Source organism: Capra hircus, chromosome 8 (assembly GCF_001704415.2).
Source record: "Capra hircus breed San Clemente chromosome 8, ASM170441v1, whole genome shotgun sequence".
NCBI classification, from domain to species: Eukaryota; Metazoa; Chordata; class Mammalia; order Artiodactyla; family Bovidae; genus Capra; species Capra hircus.
Genome location: NC_030815.1, coordinates 39,025,116 through 39,045,411, shown reverse-complemented (window position 1 = coordinate 39,045,411; position 20,296 = coordinate 39,025,116). Strand labels below are relative to the sequence as shown.

At 40.2% G+C, this 20,296-nt stretch overlaps 1 protein-coding gene across 2 annotated transcripts in view; it reads left to right on the top strand.

Moving 5' to 3' along the window:
- PDCD1LG2 (programmed cell death 1 ligand 2) overlaps positions 1–20,296 on the top strand; it is a 67,060-nt gene that overhangs the window by 1,569 nt on the left and 45,195 nt on the right. For both annotated transcript variants that reach the window (XM_013965949.2, XM_013965947.2), the window contains exon 2: positions 14,391–14,531. In XM_013965949.2, coding sequence (XP_013821403.2) covers positions 14,480–14,531 — 52 coding nt within the window. In that variant the 5' untranslated portion in view covers positions 14,391–14,479. The remainder of the gene's footprint in view (positions 1–14,390; positions 14,532–20,296) is intronic.

The window sequence follows — 20,296 nt, the reverse complement described above, 5'->3', positions numbered from 1 at the left end:
TGCCAGGCTTCCTTATGCATGGGATTCTCCAGGCAAGAACACTGGAGTAGGTTGCTCTGCCCTCCTCTGGGAGAACTTCCCGAACCAGTGATCAAACCTGCAGCTCTTACATCTCCCGGATTGGCAGGCAGGTTCTTTACCACTCCCACCACCTGGAAAGCTCTCAGACAGTTGTAGCAGGAGTTAAATGCCAGTTGACCTGGATGTTCTTTAAGCTCCCTTTGAAGTCTAAGAGTTTATGAATAGATGAACTGTATCTGTTGCCACTCAGAACTGGTCTATTTGCCTTCATTACCTGAACTCTCACTATCAACATATCTTCCTTGCTTTTTGTTCAAGGTGTCTTTTCAGATTTCTTCTCTCTGTGAACCTTTCCATTAAACTTCAGATCCTTGTAGGCTAAGACACACCTTTTAGGTCCTCTGAATCCCCAGTGCCCATCATAGTGTATATGCATATGTATATGCATAGGTTCTCACTGAGTGCTTGTTCAGTTGTTGAATTAGTTGATTTGATGAAATGGCAGGTAAATCATCAGATGTGGGATGTTTGCATAATATATAGCAGGCAATGGGGCTGATGGAAGTGAAGCAGATTCCTCAGGGACAGTATTAGGAGTCATACTTCAGACTGACTTGCTTTAAGATGCTTTGGACAGTGATCCTTAGGTTGTTGTATATCATTTTTATTCCACGTGGCAACATCCAAATATGCCGCCAGCATTAACTGTGTCATACTTGGGTTACCCTGTAATGAGGCAACTGCATCCTGGTCTTCTCATATCCCATCCTGGGTCTTCTGCAGTGGGGCTTCCTCAGGCTGTGTTCCCCTAATTTTCCAATCAACTCGCAGAATTCTAGGATAGATGGAGGAATCTGAAAGTTTATCCAGCCCCAGTTACCACAGTGCTCTCCAGCCTTTTCGAATACCCCTGGGACTGATTCCCAGTTCTTGCTCTCCTGATCTCTCTATTATCAGCCCCTTCTGCTTCTTGGGATTTTCCTCCTATGGCTCTGAGATATTGTGATAATGAAGCTTCTCACTCTTAGATCATTTCTTCTCTGCCTTCTTCTCTGGTCTCCAAATTTTGGAGCATTCCTCAGAGTTCAGACTTTTTCTTTCTAATCTCTTTTTTTATACTCTCCCACTCAGAGAGTTAATTTATTCCCTAGTATCATCTCACATTTTTATTAGAATTAACTTCTTTATCTCTAGTCCCAAATAGTGTCCCAAACTTTTGACCTACAGTTTTCTTGACTGCCTTGTATTACTTCTTGACTCAACCCATCATTTTCCCTTTAAAAATCAGTTATTGGTCTTATATTTGTCCCCCACCCCCAATAACATCAATATTGTCTTGACAGTCTGGCCTCAAAAACCACAATCAACTTGTTGCTTCTCTTTCTTTCCCATGTGGCTAATCACTTGTCAATTGTTTTGTCAATTTTCCCATCAGTTGTCTTATAATAAATTTCTCCTTCTTCTCCCTTTCTTCCTTTTTTTTTGACCCTAAATCTGGGGCTTTACCAAACTTCTGGATGAATACTGTGAACCCCCTAATCAAGTAGCTGACCTCTAATTCCACTTTCCCACTATTATATATTAAAGGGGGAAAAAAAACCTCAGATTTAATCTTTCCAAACTTCTTTGTTATTGTCACTCAGTGTTTGAATGACTGTTACTGTCTTTCTTGGCAGCTCTACCTGGTATTAAGCTCTTAACATTCTCAAATTGTATTTCCAGCCAGGTTATGCTCTTCATTGTCTTCTTCAACAGGCCCTACATGTTTGCTCCTGGGCCATCTGCAGTGCCCTTAAGAGTTGTTCAGCTCTCCAATTGCTATCAGTGCTTCAAAGACTCACTTCAAATCCCATCACTACCAGTCAGCTTCCAGGGTTTTTTTATCTTCATGCAAAATATTTTATGCCACTTATTATTATTTTTAATGTGTACAAGTTTTAAGCTTCTGACTGTGTTAGAATGTCTTTAAAGGTAGGGATGCTTTCTTAGGTGAATGCTTCTATTGATTCTCACAGTCTAATACAAAAACTTGCAAAAAAATGGGAGCTTAGTATTTATTGATTAAAAAGTTGAGATTCAATTTGAATTTAAGTTAAATTTGAACTGCTAAGTTAAATTCATTAGAATTGTGTCTTAAGTCTACAGATAGTCTACCTGGGTTTCAGATCAAAAGTTCAACTTTATGTCTATGTACACATTCATATGATGAAAGTGAAAGAGGAGAGTGAAAAAGTTGGCTTAAAGCTCAACATTCAGAAAACGAAGATCATGGCATCTGGTCCCATCACTTCATGGCAAATAGATGGGGAAACAGTGGAAACAGTGTCAGACTTTATTTTTTGGGGCTCCAAAATCACTGCAGATGGTGACTGCAGCCATGAAATTAAAGGACACTTACTTCTTGGAAGGAAAGTTATGAGCAACCTAGATAGCATATTCAAAAGCAGAGACATTACTTTGCCAACAAAGGTCTGTCTAGTCAAGGCTGTGGTTTTTCTAGTAGTCATGTATGGATGTGAGAGTTGGACTGTGAAGAAAGCTGAGTGCCGAAGAATTGATGCTTTTGAACTATGGTGTTGGAGAAGACTCTTGAGAGTCCCTTGGACTGTAAGGAGATCCAATCAGTCCATTCTGAAGGAGGTCAACCCTGGGATTTCTTTGGAAGGACTGATGCTAAAGCTGAAACTCCAGTACTTTGGCCACCTCATGCAAAGAGTTGACTCATTGGAAAAGACTCTGATGCTGGGAGGGATTGGGGGCAGGAGGAGCAGGGGATGACCGAGGATGAGATGGCTGGATGGCATCACCGACCCGATGGACATGAGCTTGAGTGAACTCCGGGAGTTGGTGATGGACAGGGAGGCCTGGCGTGCTGCGATTCATGGGGTCGCAAAGAGTCAGACACGACTGAGCGACTGAACTGAACTGAACACATTCCTATGGGCTTCCCATATGACACAGTGGTAAAGAATCTACCTGCCAGTGCAGGAGCCGCAGGAGATGTGAGTTAGATCCCTTAGCTGGGAATAGCCCCTGGAGGAGGAAATGGAAACTCACTCCAATATGCTTGATGGGATAATCTCACAGACAAAGGAACCTGGTGAACTACAGTCTACGGGGTTGGAAAGACTCAGACACGACTGAACCCTCACACACATTCATATAAATACACATTTATAAGTTAAAGTGTATTAATTATCTCTATGATATCATCTTAAGTCTCTTTCTTAAATGCCTTTTAGAGGAGAGGAGTGAAAGACTTTAGCTGGAATAAGGCCAGTCTTACTTATTGCAACTTTATCTTGGACACTAGTGATCAAATGTTACTGATATGCCGATGGTACTTTTGGTAGTTAGAAATGGAATCACACATTAATACCTAAAAATATTATTTTCATGGTTCATCAAAAATCTTGGTATGTTGCACACTTGAGGATTACCTAACATGGTGAAACAAAATAGTTGAGATTGGTTGTTAGCTGCATAGATGGCACATAGAAGGGACTGTGGAAATCACCTAGTTCACCCTTCTTTTGTAGAAAGTGGAGAATAAGTTCCTAAGGCAGCAGAGACAAAGACCGGATCTCCTGTCTCCTAAAACCTTCCACTATGCCACCAAGAGCAACAGCTTCTCTAGTGGCCTGGGTACCAACAGAAAGAGGGCAGCAATTTGAGCAGGACCTTTCACAAATCTAAAAATGGTAGCTTTCACTTCTTCTCACTCTCAAGCTTGATCATCTTCTGACCAAGAGGGCCCTTCTTGGCTCCTCCCAGAGCCACAAGAAAATTTCTCAAAGCTTATCCTATGCCATTCTGTTCCATTTTAGGTCACTCTTTCAGGCCCTGCCTGACTGAGTATGAAAGAGTTCATACTTCCCTCAACTACTTGCCTTGCCCCCAACTACAGCATGCTCATAGGCAGAATTATCAAGAACTACTCAGAACTTCATTAAGAATTATCCAGAAATTAAGAAATTCAGCTAAACTAATTACTTGATTAAAAACTATTTTTTCCACTCACATTCCTAAGTACTAGAGGCTACCCTGCCTGATACAAGGATAGCTATAATCTTCCTCTGCTTGATGAAAAGACTAGCAAAACCAAATACATCCATAAGGAATATATAATTAAGATGAAAATTAACAATTGACCAGGCATAGGCCAGGCATAGGAAAATATTTATATCCAAAACAAAGGTGAGTTTTAAAAGAGAAAGCTAGAGAAGGCTGTGGTTGTTTAAACATGTTCATTGCATTGTGGAAAAGAGTCATCACAACGCTCATTTGGCTGAAGAAGTACCTCACCCATCGGTGCTCTGTAAATGATGCATCAAGTTAATTGATTTAGCAGTGCACCCTATAAGTTCTCCAAATAAATTCTTCCAGGCCCTGCCTGACTGAGTATGAAAGAATTCATACTTCCCTAACATTAAATGCTTTAAGAATCCACTTTTTTTCAGAAAATGTGGTTCTCATAAGGAGCCCAGGAGGCAGAAGTCTTATCCAGATTGCCGTATTTTGAGGGACATTAGTGAGGGACTTGAGATACCTGTGGAAACATTCTTCTGGGAGATAATCTTGTCAATAATCTTACTGTTAAAAAGGGATCACTTTCTACCTTTTGTGGAAACTTTTGTTTCAGCATGTACCCTGTGCTTAAAGAATTCCAGGAATGAGGCCTCCCCATGCATGAGTGGCCCATTCTATTGTGAGTGGCTCTGTTTGATAAAAAGTTCTTGTATGTACCCCAAATAAACAGCCACTATATAGTTTCTGTTTCTCTGATAGAATGTGTCAATTGGGAGTCTGTAGACTAAGATTCCTGAGTATGATGCTAAATTGTCATGCATACAAACGCTCATTCACTTGTCTGTTCAGCACACAGTTATAAGGACCAAATCAAGTGCAATCCACCTTTTGCATCCAAAGGGCTCTATGACCCTATGTATATGGCCAGCTATGCTATGCCACTTTACATAATGGACTTGAGTATCCCTGGATTTTGGTATCTGCAGACAATCCTAGAACCAATACCCTGCAAGATACCAGGGGATGACTGTACAAAGAGCTCCTGTTCTAGCCTGGAAGACATCACCTTGTAAACAGTGGGAGCTGTTGAAGTCTTTTGAGCAGGAGTGACATTTAGGTTTGATTATTCAGTTTTCAAGAGATTGTTCTGCCTGCTAGGTAAAGGGATGGTTCATCCAATAAATATTAACTGAGTGCCTCCTTATTGCCAGACTGTGCTCTAGGGTTGAAGGCATAGTAGTAAGCAAACAGACAAAGATCCCTGCCCTTTGAGTGATTATATTATAATGGAAGACAGCAGGTAATATTAATAATATAATAAAACAGGTACATTATATGGTAAATTCGATGGTAACAAAAGTTTTGGGAAAGAGAGACAGACAAGGAAAATTGGAAATGCTGGGGAGAGGAGAGGTGGTGCTGTTGCAGTTTTATATAAGGCAGTCTCACTAGAAAGAGCAAAGAAAACATCCAAGGGTGGGGTTAGGCACACTGGCAGCAAGATCCACTCTTGAAGGGGTGGATCTGAGGAAGGCATTGCACAGGCTGGAGGTGGGCTCAGGGCCATTTGGGCAGGGAAGTCTAGCATCCCAAAGACACAGATTGTAATGGGTCATGGATAAGGTTGAGGGCTCTAGATAATACCTCTCAGCCCAGCAAACACCCCACACTGCAGAAGAGGCATGGCCACAATATGGTTTTCTAAAGCATGGCAGGAGAGGCTTAACACAGAGGCCTCTCTTATATGGGTTATTGGAGGGACTTATGATTTTATTCTCAGTGAAATATTGAGCCACCAAAATGTTTTGAGCAGACATGATTCAACTTATATTTTTAAAGACTCGCTCTGGTGCCTGTGTTGAGAATCACCTGTAGGAAGCCAAAGTTAGAATCACCATGAGAGAGAGTGATGGCTGAGATTGATATATTAATAGAAGCAGTGAGATGTGGTCAGATTCTGGATATATTTTAAATAACAGCTTATAGGATTTGTTCATGAATCAGATGAAGGTGTGAGAACATAGGAGTCAAGGATGTTTCCAAGATTTGTGACCATTAGAGAAGGATGGAACAGAAGGAAGCAAGACTAGAAGGTAAAAATGGCATGAGGAGACTATTCTATGCTATGTAAGGAGAAATGATGTGAAGCTGAATTAAGGTGATAGTAGGGCTGTGGGAAGAAGAGGCATCATCCAGGAAGTAGAATTAATAGGACTGAGGGATGGACTGAATGTGTAAGATGAGAGATGAGTAGGTTTAAGATGACCCCCTAGGATTCTGGCTTGAAGTAAGAGTTATTATTATTGACTCTTTATGGAAATGGGATACGGAAGTTTTTATAAACTATCTAAGGTCTTGAAAGTGAAAGCGTTAGTCACTCAGTCATGTCCGACTCTTTGTGATGCCATGGACTGTAGCCTGCCAGGTTCCTCTGTCCATGGAATTCTCTAGGCAAGAATAATGAAGTGGGTAGTCATTCCCTTCTCCAGGGGATCTTCCCAACCCAGGGATTGATCCTGCGTCTCCTACATTGCAGGCAAATTCTTTACCATCTGACCCACCAGGGAAAAGGCTAATAATTTGTAGACTCAGAATTTGAACTCAGAATGTTCCTGACATTAGAACCTGAACTCTTAATCACTGCATGGGGCACATTATCCTTAGATGAAAGAAGAATTCTGGTTGGAAAGTACCTTTATGACAGTGACTGTCTTTTAGTTGGCTCAAGGAGGCAGTGTGCAAGGAAAGTCCCCTTGGGTGGGGAGGGAAGAAGGGGAAGTTAGAACCAGTATTGGGTGAATCCGGAGTCCTTTCTGTTGCCAGAACTATATGCTACATGCTATCCTTTTGTACTCTAGAAACAAAAATGTTCAGAAAGTGCTAAGCTACAGATGCAGCTTAAAATGATATCTTTTCTGGATGTATTTGCATTTTCAATAAGGAAGAGAGTTTTCAAGTCCAGCAAAGATGTGTCTTGAGCATTTCTTGCTGGAAAGCACTAGATTTTGTTCCCAGTTGTTCATTTCAGTCGCTCAGTCATGTCCGACTCTTTGCGACCCCATGGACTGCAGCATGCCAGGCCTCCCTGTCCATCACCAACTCCCAGAGTTTACTCAAACTCACGTCCATCGACTCAGTGATCCCATCCAATCATCTCATCCTCTGTCATCCCCTTCTCCTCCAGCCTTCAGTCTTTCCCAGTATCAGGGTCTTTTCCAATGAGTCAGTTCTTCACATCAGGTGGTCAAAGTATTAGAGCTTCAGCATCAGTCCCTCCAGTGAATATTCAGGACTGATTTTCTTTAGGATGGCCTGGTTGGATCTTCTTGCAGTCCAAGGGACTCTCAAGAGTCTTCTCCAATACCACAGTTCAAAAGCACCAATTCTTCAGTGCTCAGCTTTCTTTATAGTATGACTATATGGGTATGGTATGACTACCATACCCAGTTGTTACCTGCTGTAATATCTCCTTCCCTAAATTAAAAACAAGAATACAGACCCCTGTGGACCTTGCATTCCCTTCTAGCTACTGCCTCATATCTCTTCCCCTTTTTATAGCACTGTTCTCTAAAAAGTTGCCCATATTCTGACGTCTCCACTTCCTTACTTCCTATTTTTATCTGTATGAAGTCTATTTATACTGTGCTTACCAGGGTCATCAGTGACCTTCATGCTGCTAAATCCAGTGCCTAAGAGCATTTGGCTCAACTGATAACTCCCTCCTTCTATGTTTTAAACTCTAGGTTTTTTTTTTTTTTTTTAAATTTTTGTTCATTATTTTATCTGTTATTTTATTATTATTTATTAGTGGTGAAGCCAACAGATCAGGAGGTGACTGTAATTGAAAAAATAGTTTGTTATAGTCACAGATCCCAAGAGAAAGGGGCATGCCACACCACAGAGGGCCATACAAGAAAATACCAGTGTTGCACATGAGGTAGAAGGAGAGGGGGCAAAGTGGGCAGGAGCCCTCACTGTGGTTTCCCTAGGAAGGAATTGGGCTAGTTTGAATAATCTGTTATTTGGCCCTAGGGTGATTAGAACAGATATATATAAAATGGCCCAGAGTGTGAAAGCCCCAAAAGGAGGTGATTGGAGGTAGGGCTCTGGATAGGTTGATTTGCATATGAAATAGGTAAGTTGCTTACTGTCTCTAGTTTCAGTTCAGTCACTTAGTCATGTCCGACTCTTTGCGACCCTATGAATCACAGCATGCCAGGCTTCCCTGTCCATCACCATCTCCCAGAGTTCACTCAGCCTCACATCCATCGAGTCAGTGATGCTATCCAGCCATCTCATCCTCTGCTGTCCCCTTCTCTTCCTGCCCCCAATCCCTCCCAGCATTAGAGTCTTTTCCAATGAGTCAACTCTTTGCATGAGGTGGCCAAAGTACTGGAGTTTCAGCTTTAGCATGAAAGAGTCTTCTCCAACACCACAGTTTAAAAGCATCAATTCTTCAGTGCTCAGCTTTCTTCACAGTCCAACTCTCACATCCATACATGACCACTGGAAAAACCATAGCCTTGACTAGACAGACCTTTGTTGACAAAGTACTGTCTCTGCTTTTCAACATGCTATCTAAGTTGGTCATAACTTTTCTTCCAAGGAGTAAGCGTCTTTTAATTCATGGCTGCAGTCACCATCTGCAGTGATTTTGGAGCCCCCCCAAAATAAAGTCTGACACTGTTTCCACTGTTTCCCCATCTATTTGCCATGAAGTGATGGGACCAGATGCCATGATCTTCGTTTTCTGAATGTTGAACTTTAGGCCAACTTTTTCATTCTCCTCTTTCACTTTCATCAAGAGGCTTTTTAGTTCCTCTTCACTTTCTGCCATAAGGTGTCATCTGCATCTGAGGTTATTGATATTTCTCCCGGCAATCTTGATTCCAGATTGTGCTTCTTCCAGCCCAGCGTTTCTCATGATGTACTCTGCATAGAAGTTAAAGAAGCAGGGTGACAATATATAGCCTTGACATACTCCTTTTCCTGTTCCATGTCCAATTCTAACTGTTGCTTCCTGACCTGCATATAGGTTTCTCAAGAGGCAGGTCAGGTGGTCTGGTATGCCCATCTCTTTCAGAATTTTCCACAGTTTATTGTGATCCACACAGTCAAAGGCTTTGGCATAGTCAATAAAGCAGAAATAGATGGTTTTCTGGAACTCTCTTGCTTTTTTGATGACCCAGCGGATATTGGCAATTTGATCTCTGGTTCCTCTGCCTTTTCTAAAACCAGCTTGAACATCTGGAAGGAAGTTCACAGTTCATGTATTGCTGAAGCCTGGCTTGGAGAATTTTGAGCATTACTTTACTAACGTGTGAGATGAGTGCAATTGTGCGATAGTTTGAGCATTCTTTGGCATTGCCTTTCTTTGGGATTGGAATGAAAACTGACCTTTTCCAGTCCTGTGGCCATGGCTGAGTTTTCCAAATTTGCTGGCATATTGAGTGCAGCACTTTCACAGCATCATCTTTTAGGATTTGAAATAGCTCAACTGGAATTCCATCACCTCCACTAGCTTTGTTCGTAGTGATGCTTTCTGAGGCCCACTTGACTTCACATTCCAGGATGTCTGGCTTTAGGTGAGTGATCACACTATCGTGATTATCTTGGTCGTGAATATCTTTTTTGTACAGTTCTTCTGTGTATTCTTGCCACCTCTTCTTAATATCTTCTGCTTCTGTTAGGTCCATACAATTTCTGTCCCTTATCGAGCCCATCTTTGCATGAAATGTTCCCTTGGTATCTCTAATTTCCTTGAAGGGATTTCTAGTCTTTCCCATTCTGTTGTTTTCCTCTATTTCTTTGCATTGATCGCTGAGGAAGGCTTTCTTATCTCTCCTTGCTATTCTTTGGAACTCTGCATTCAGATGCTTATATCTCTCCTTTTCTCCTTGCTTTTTGCTTCTCTTCTTTTCACAGCTATTTGTAAGGCCTCCTCAGACTGCCATTTTGCTTTTTTGCATTTCTTTTCCATGGGGATGGTCTTGCTCCCTGTCTCCTGTACAATGTCACAAACCTCCATGCATAAGTCATTAGGCACTCTGTCTATCAGGTTAGTCCCTTAAATCTATTTCTGACTTCCACTGTATAATCATAAGGGATTTGATTTAGGTCATACCTGAATGGTCTAGTGGTTTTCCCTACTTTCTTCAATTTGAGTCTGAATTTAGCAACAAGGAGTTCATGATCTGAGCCACAGTCAGCTCCTGATCTTGTTTTTGTTGACTGCATAGAGCTTTTCCATCTTTGGCTGCAAAGAATATAATCAATCTGATTTTGGTGTTGACCATCTGGTGTAGAGTCCTCTCTTGTGTTGTTGGAAGAAGGTGTTTGCTATGACCAGTGCATTTTCTTGGCAAAACTCTATTAGTCTTTGCCCTGCTTCATTCCGTATTCCAAGGCCAAATTTACTGTTACTCCAGGTGTTTCCTGACTTCCTACTTTTGCATTCCAGTCCCCTATAATGAAAAGGATATATTTTTTGGGTGTTAGTTCTAAAAGGTCTTGTTGGTCTTCATAGAACCATTCAACTTCAGCTTCTTCAGCGTTACTGGTTGGGACATAGACTTGGATAACTGTGATACTGAATGGTTTGCCTTGGAAACAAACAGAGATCATTCTGTCATTTTTGAGATTGAATCCAGGTTACTGCATTTCAGACTCTTTTGTTGACCATTTTGCCTACTGCATTTCTTCTAAGGGATTCCTGCCCGCAGTAGCAGATATAATGGTCATCTGAGTTAAATTCACCCATTCCAGTCCATTTTAGTTCACTGATTCCTAGAATGTCAACGTTCACTCTTGCCATCTCTTGTTTGACCACTTCCAATTTGCCTTGATTTATGGACCTGACATTCCAGGTTCCTATGCAATATTGCTCTTTACAGCATCGGACCTTGCTTCTATCACCAGTCACATCCACAACTGGGTATTGTTTTCGCTTTGGCTCCATCCCTTCATTCTTTCTGGAGTTATTTCTCCACTGATCTCCAGTAGCATATTGGGCACCTACTGACCTGGTGAGCTCCTCTTTCAGTATCCTATCATTTTGCCTTTTCATACTGTCTCTAGGAAATGGCTAATCCTGAGGAGGCAGTCCTTCTAGAGTCGACAAGACTCCAGATGTGAAATCATCAGAATATAGAGAATAAGAGATGCTTAATTTGCCTTTATACTCATTCTCCCAGTTCACTTTGTTAGTATTCCCCCCAAAGACCTATAAATGTTGGAATGCCCCATATCTCAGTCCTTTGACACTGTCCCTTCTCTGTCTCTCTTTAGGAGACACCATGCAGCACTGTGGCTTTAAGTAACACTTAGGCATTAATGACTCCCAAATGTGTATCTCTGCCCTAAACTTTGGACCACCAGTTGTCCACCCACCTACTAAACATCTTTACTTGGAGTCCAATAGTCATTTCAAACCAAAGATATTCCAAATACAGCTCTTGATTTCTGCTCTCAAATCTGCTTCTTTCTTAGTTTTCCTCTTTTTAATAGGTATCTCCATTCCTAGTGACTCAAGCCCCAAACCTAGAAAATTTCCTAGATTTATTTACACTTGTTAAACTATATTTCCAAGCTGTCAGCAATTCCCATCAAATCTTCTTTAAAAATATAGAATACTTAAATAAATGGAAAAACATGCTGCATTCATGGATTAGAAGACTTAGTATTATAAAGATGGCTGTATTCCCCAGTAGACCTACAGATTTAGTGCAATCCCTGTCAAAATTCCAGCTGCTTTCTTGTGTGGAAATGGAGAAATTTTTCCTAAACTTCACATGGAAATGCAGGACAGCAAGAATAGCCACACATCAAATAATAATAAAAGTAAAGTCTTATAAAAAGAAAAGCAAGTTTGAAGATTCACATTTCCAGATTTCAAAACTTACTGTAAAGCTACCACATAATCAGCAGTCTGTGGTACAAACATAAGACAGACATTTATGTCAATGGAATAGAATTGAGATTTCAAGCTAAGCCCATGCATTTAAGGGTCAGTTGATTTTTGGTGAGGGTGCTATGACAGTTCAATGGAAAAAGAATACTGTTTTCAACAAATTGTGCAGAGATAAGTGGATGTCCATGTGCAAATGAATGAATGAAATCTTACCTCACACCATTTACAAAAATTAACTCAAACTGGGTTAAGGATGTAAATAAAAGAACTAAAGCTGTGAAATTCTCAGAAGGAAACATAGATGTAAATCTTTGTGACCTTGGGTTAGGCAATGATTTCTTAGAGATGACACCTAAAGAACAAGAAATTAAAAGAGAAAGTTTTAAACAAAACTCGCCTTCATCAAAATTAATTTGTATTTTACAATTAAATTAAAACATCTGTGCTTCAAAGAACTCTGTCAAGAAACTGAAAAGACAATCACAGGATGGGAGAGAGCAATTGAAAATCATATATTTGATAACCAGTTTCACCGTTTCTGGAAAAGTTAAATACAGAGTTAACACTTAGCCAAGCAGTTCCACTCCTACATGTACACTCAAGTGATTCAGATACATATCTACACAAAAACTTGTAAATGAACGTTCATAGCAGCATTATAGCCAACAAATGGAAACAACTCAAATATCTATCAACTGTTGAATGGATAAGAAAGAAGTGGTGTGAACACACACCAATAGAATAATCAGTTCAGTTCAGATCAGTCACTCAGTCGTGTCCGACTCCTAGCAACCCCATGAACTGCAGCACGCCAGGCCTCTCTGTTCCTCACCAACTCCCAGAGCCCACCCAAGCTCATGTCCATTGAGTCGGTGATGCCATCCAACCATCTCATCCTCTGTCGTCCCCTTCTCCTCCTGCCCGCAATCTTTCCCAGCATCAGGGTCTTTTCAAATGAGTCAGTTCTTCACATCAGGTGGTCAAAGTATTGGAGTTTCAGTTTCAACATCAGTCCTTCCAATGAACACCCAGGACTGATCTCCTTTAGGATGGACTGGTTGGATCTCCTTGCAGTCCAAGGGACTCTCAAGAGTCTTCTCCAACACCACAGTTCAAAAGCATCAATTCTTTAGTGCTCAGCTTGTCATAAAAAGGAGTGAAGTACTGGTAATGCATTACAACACAGAGGAGTCTTGAAAATAATATCCTCAGTGAAAGAAGCTAGACACTAAAGACCACATATTGTATGATTCTGTTTATATGAAATAACCAGAATAAGCAGGTTTATAGAGACAGGAAGAAGGTTAGTGGTTGCCAGGGACTGGAGGAAGAGGGAAGAAGAATTGGGGAGTTTCAGCTAATGGGCATGGGGTTCCTTTTTGGAGTGATGAGAATGATCCAGAATTGGATAGTGGTATGGGTTGCACAGTTCTGTAGAATATACTAAAAACCACTGAGTTGTACCACTGAATCATCTGTGTCTTAAATATATATATATATACACACACATAATCCTCTATTGTATGTCAATTATACTCCAATAAAGCTGTTAAGATTTTAATAATTTAAAGGACAAATTTTAAAAGTTCAATAAGTGTTTTAAATGTATAAATGGAAAAAACCTTCAACAGACTACCTCTCATCTCCACTGGCCCCACTACTCTGGTCTAAACTATCATCATCTCTGCAAAAAAATTCCTTACTGATCGTTCTGCTTCCAATCTTGCCCATCCCATTGTCCTTTACAACAGTAGTCTATTGTCTACACCAAAATTAAGTCCTCTTTTAAAAATGTAAATGAGGTCATGTCATTCTCCTGATCCAAATCCTTCCCTGGCTTTCCATTGTACTCGGAGCAGCTCTGCTTTTACCTGATTCAGATGTATGACTCTGTCTGATTAATTCCCCTTGAAGAAATGCTTCCAAGGCCAATAAAATTTAAAAGCCTCTTTGAGGACAAAGAAGTTGACAGTGTTATTCCCTGTCCCTTTTGCTTTAGCTGTGAGAAGTTCTTAAGTGGGAAAGTTTGTGAGCTTTGACAACTTTACCTGCTCAGTCAACTAGCAAGTATTTATATACTATCTAGCTCCGTTCCCAGAGTTGCAGTACAGCTGGAAATGATGGTGTACAGTATCCATTTGATGAACAAGACTGATTTTCAAAGGCCTACACTGAAACTATGGAAGAAACAAAGAGGTGCAGATAACCAGCTTTTGTGGTTACCAGTCATGAGGACTGGTTCATACTCAGAAAAGGTTGCAAGAAAAGGAAGAAGAGCTTCTAATTTGGATCGATAGAGTGCCTCACTTCTTCTTACCCTATCTCTCATCTCCTCTAGGCAGTCAGCCTTTAACTTTTCTTCCTAGCTCTACTCTACTATGGTCCACTGCCTCCACAAAGATTTGTTTACCAGTCATTTCATTGTTTTCAGGAGTGAGCAAATGACCAGATCATGAGATCCAGCAAAACTGCTGAAGGCTCTGAGACTTTCAATTGTCTGTTTCATATCCGGTACAGAACATGTTCCTCCTACTAATTTTGAGCCTGGGACTGAAGCTTCAACAGACAGAAGGTAAGAAAAGTCAAAGGCTGGGGAGGGTCCTGAGAAGAAGGAACAGATGATGACCCCTAGCTGAAGCTGAGGATGAGAATGTGGTCCTTGGGCTAAAGACTTTCTTTAAGAGAAAGGGTGATTACCAGCTATGACAAGCACAATCAAAACAATGGTGCCCAGGATGGCTTGTGCACACCTGTTTCCTATCTTACAGAAACAGGGACTGATAATATTGGTCCATCTATCCCCACTCTCCAGTAAACATAGTAACAAGATGACAAGACCGTTCAGACCATGCGTTGCTGAAATGACCCAAGAGAACATGGGTTAAGTGTCCTGAAAATGAGATGCCAAGCAGCTGTTCTTTTCTCTTCTGTCAGGGACACTTCCTCTATTAAAAAGCAACCGTAGCAGCCATTGGTCATTCACACATTAATGTGGATTACTTGAATTGGGAAATCAGAGTCTTCCTTGCGTCTAAATGAAAAATGAACCTTAGGCTATGCCTTTCGATTTTGAAGAAAGATACTCTGCTTGAGGGCATAGATGGCAAGGAGGAAAGCAGTTTCAGAGTTTCACTTTCCTGAGGAAGGCAGTTCAGACCATTCACATGTCCAGTCAGGATCATGAGCGCTTTATAGTGGTGAACACCAGTATGTAAGAGAGGAAGACAAAGATGGACACAGGGAATTAGGTCCTCTGTAATAGCAGGCCCAATCCCATGGGAAGTCATTCAACATACTGCCTTTGACTGAGAAAGAATGCCTTTGTTGGCACTGATAACTTTTTGAGGAGCTTTCCCCTCTCTTCCAGGTGATCCCAGTAGCATTCCTCCCCCTCCCTTGGGCTGCCCAGCAGGGTCTGGCACTAGAGTCATTGACTTGGGGCCATCTTTGGAGAACACTCCAATATTCTGCTTACTCCAGCCCTGCCTTGCAGTGGCAGCTAAATGAACACTTGATATTTCCTTCCTAAGGGACCCTGCCCAGCTGGGATTTTTAGAGACAGGTGTGAAATTAACTCTTTCCTTATATGAATGCTCTGTGGATGGTCTACTGTGTTATCTGCAAAATAATTTAAAGTGTGAAGTGAAAAGCTATCCGAAAATATTTTCATTTTTAAATTACTAACTTTTAAATTGACATAAAATAAAAATTTATACTTTTTAAAATAAAAGCATCTATGAATTTTGACATATGCATAATCATATAGCCACTTCCCAGGTGGCTCATGGTAAAGAATTCACCTGCCAATGCAGGATACATAGGTTTGATCCCTGGGTCAGGAAGATGCCCTAGAATAGGAAATGGCAGCCCGTTCCAGTATTCTTGCCAGGATAGTCCATTGACAGCGGAGCCTGGTGGGCTACAGTCTATGGGGCCGCAGAACTGGACATGACTGAGCACACGTGCACACACATAGTCATATAGCCACTACCACAAGCAAGACCCAGAACAGTTCTGTCACCAAGCAAAAACCACCCCTCAACCATCCCCCAGCTCTAGCCTACAGTTTTAAATTTTCCAGAATGTTATATAAATGGGATCATTTTTAGACATTCCTTTTGTCTGGCTTCTTTCACGTATCACAGTGCATTTGAGATTTATCCATATTGTTACATGAATCAGTAGTTCATTTCTTTTTGTTGCTGATTAGTATTACACTGTATGTATGCACCACATTTTGTTTATTCATTTTCCAGTTGAGGGGCTTTTGGGTTGTTTCCTGTTTTGGGCAATTATAAATATAGTTGCTCTAAACATTTGTATATAGGTTTTTGTGGAAGCACAGTGTTTCATTTCGCTTGAGTGAATACCTAGGAGTGGGATTGCTGAGACATACATTAAGTATATATTTAACTTTATAAGAAACCATCAAGCTGTTCTTAGTATCTATACTGTTTTTGCATTCCTGCCAGTAAAGTATGAGAGTTTCAGTTGTTCCACATCTTGACATCACTTGGTATTGACATTGCCATTTTTGTTTTTAAAGTCATTCTAATAGGTGTACAGAAGTATCTCATTGTGGTTTAATCTGCCTTTCCCTAGTATCTGGTAATGATAAGCATATTTTCATGTACCTATTGCCCATCCATATATCTTCTTAAGTGCATATCAAATCATTGACCATTTTTAATTGGATTATTTTCTTATTTTTTAGTTTTGAGAGTTTTTTTTATGTATTCTAGATACAAATTCTTCATCAGATATGTGATATACAAATATTTTCTCCTATTCATCTTTTCATTCTCTTAACAGTGTCTTTTGCAGAGGAGAGATTTTAATTTTGAAACTATCCAATTTATCAAATTTTTTTCTTTGATGGTTAGTCATATCTAAGAACTCTTTGCCTAACCCACGACCTGAAAGATTTTCTTCTAGGTTTTCTTCTAAACATTTTATAGTTGTACATTTTACATTTAGGTTTGCCATCCACCTTCAGTTGATTTTTGTATACTGTGCAGTATAGATTGGGATTTTTCTTTTTGGTATATGGACATCCAGTTGCTCCAGCCCCATTTGTTCACTTGTTGAAAAGACTGTCTTTTCTCCATTGATTGCCTTTGCACCTTTGTAAAAAAAATGTCAATTGGCTCTTACTGTGTGAGCCTTTTTCTGGATCCTCTGTCTGTTCTATTGATCTATGTATATATACTTTCACTCATACCACTCTCTTATTACTATAGCATTGTAGTTCAGTTTTTTTTCTTATATTTTCATTTCAAAACCTAAGGACATCTTGTAACCTAGACACATTCAAGAAAAATATTTATTTTTGTACTTTGTCATGTCTTGGAAGAAAAAGTAACCCCAGTCTTATGTCTCTCATTGATGTTTCCCTCTTTCTTCGTCCATCTGAGAAGAATAAAACCCAGGAGGCACATGGCCATGGTGATGCTTGACGTCAGTCTAGGGTCATTCTGTCTAGGTTATAGCCGGCCTTCAAAACTACATCTGCTGACCCGTGAGATATACAAAGCAGAAGAATCAGGTTGGGGAAGGGATTTCAAGTAGACAAGATGTCTCATGCAGCATTCTTGCAAAGAGGAGTGCATGAGTCAGGTGTCCAGAGCAGCATCTGTCCGGAACCAGGAACTAGAGTTTTCTGAAGACTGGCTGTGTAAAGCAGTGCCCTCTCACCTCCCTGCCTAGCCCCATCCTCACTTTTCAAATCCCTTAGGTAGGAAGTCTGTAAACATTTAAGTTTCTGTTAATGCAGAAGAAAAGTATAAAATTAGCTTAAAGAGGAAGCTATCTTGGGAGTTAATGCAAATAAATTGTTTTGTGTTTCCTGGAGATATGACAGGTGCTGACTCCGGATTGCAAATAAAATGCAAACTTCTCCCAAGAACCTTCAAAAAGGCTCTAGCATTACTCAAGCCAGCTATTTTCATCTGGCTAAAGAACCTTCATGTGTTATTTTTTCATGCTGTCGCCATGTCCTTCACCCTTTAATTTAGTCAAGATGACCAAATGAATATTTTGTCTGCTTAGTTTTGCAGTTGTGGAAACTTTTCCAGTGTTCTCCAGTGTCTCTCTGATGGCATCAGGAGTTCAGTGCTACGTTGAAGTTTAGTTTTGTAACCATGTGACATATGAAATAGAACACAAATGTCTTTTACTTAGTATAAAACTGAAAAGTATATCTGTTTCATTAATGTATATAGTATACACAGGCCGGTAGATATATAGTCATATCTGTTAGAAGTACAGGCTTTCAGGGCACAGAGATATGAATGTGAATTCCAACTCCATGAGCTCCCACTTTTTTGCTTTGAGCGAATTGTATCTTTTCTTTAAGCCTCAGTTTCCCCGTCTGTAAAATGAGTGCAGTGACTCCAGTCTTTCAGCTTTGGGGACATCAAATGAGATGTACAGTTTAGCCTAGTGTCTGGTTCATTGTGTTTAATAAGTGTTAACTATTACTCTATCTTACACAACAGACCAAATACAAACCAGTGTTATAACTCTGTTTCTTAAATGTTAATATGCATTTGAATCCCCCAGCCTTGTTAAAATGCAGGTTCTAGGTCCTGGGAAGGGACTGAGATTCTGCATTCCCAACTAGCTGCCTAAGAAAACTGAGAACAACACTTTGAATGGTTTCTCAATGCTCCTTGCACATTAGAAACTCCCAGGAAATTATTTTTAGTTGATGCTGGCCTCGCGAAATGATTAGAATTTAATTTTATAGGATACAAATTGGGGTCTGAGCATTAGTATGTTTTAAAAGCTTCCCAGCTGATACCAACTATGACTAAGGTTGAGACCCTCTCATTAGTGACTCTAATATGCAGCCAAGCTTGAGAAAAACCTCTTCACAGAATTGTTTGCAAGAGTGTTTTGATTTCCTCTGTAATTTACAATAAGATGGCTCAGAGGGTAAAACGTCTGCCTGCAATGTGGGAGACTTGAGTTCGATCCCTGGGTCAGGAAGATCCCCTGGAGAAGGAAATGGCAACCCACTCCAGTACTCTTGCCTGGAAAATCCCACGGACAGAGAAGCCTGGTAGGCTACAGTCCACAGGGTCGCAAAGAGTCGGACACGACTGAGCGACTTCACTTTCACTTTTGAGAATACTTGAGGATTGCAAAAGTGTACTGCATTCCTAAACTTATCATTTTATATCAAGTAATCAAGCTGAAAGCTTTGCATATCTTAAAAACTTCAGTTGTGGCAAAATTAGACCAACTAACAATCTTCTAGTTATTCTGAGTGACTCAGATACATGACTCATGTTTGCCAATTGCCCTTTCCTCTTGTGAATGTTAGCTGGAAAATGTCACCTGCCTGAGAGATAGCACACTTTATGCTTCAGGGTTCCATGTGTGTAAATACACATACACTCTATAGAAGGCAGAGGGGAAAAGCAAGCAGAAAATGGGTTTTTGTCAAAGGCCCAGACAGTGAAGAGGGGAGTTCTGCTGTATGCTGTGGGGAGTTCCAGAGGAAGTTACAGGTGTTCCTTCTCTCACAAGAAGAAAGTGTAAGTGTGGTAAATAAATTTGCTAAATAAATCCAATAGAGACTACACCAAAGTCCTCTGATTCTTGTTAAATATCAGACTCAGCAACTAACTTTCCCTGCAATCCCCATTTCTCTTCCCTGTTTCTTGTTTTATCTTGTTTCTTGTTCTTCTTTTATTGTATAATAAAAGAGAAGGAAGTACTATGAAGAAAGTCAAAGTAGTATAAATTTCTAAACCAGGCACATAGAAGATAGTTAATACATATTTGACGAGTGAATAAATAAATATTTTACTCTTCAGGGCAGAGTATATTTCATAACAGGTAGCTCTTTTTTAGTTATAAGAGGACGTAATAACAAATATTTGGAGATGATTCTAGGAATCTACTTTTAGGAGTATCCTATTATGGAGACTTGGGAGAGAGTTATTACAAGTGTTCAGGGCATTCCACAAAATGGAATCATGTGGGAAATTTAGAAGCACAGTATCTTTTTTCACATGTATCATCCCAGAGTCTTCTCAATGTGGCCAAAAAAATGCAAGCTTAATTAACGTTTTATACAGAAGCACTGCCCAAACCCATTCTGTACAAAAAAATACCAGGCAGATGTGAACTCCTTTCTGTTAGAAAGGCATATTCATTTTCTAGTTGTGGTTAAAACAGGGTTTGGAAGAAAGATATAAACTCATCATTTATTTTTAATAAAACTCATATTTGTGCACTACACCAACAGGTGCATTGGGTGGTGATTAAGAATGCCAGTTTGTGCAATTTAGGGCAAAATGAAGTTTGATGAGAGGAAAACAGAAGTGA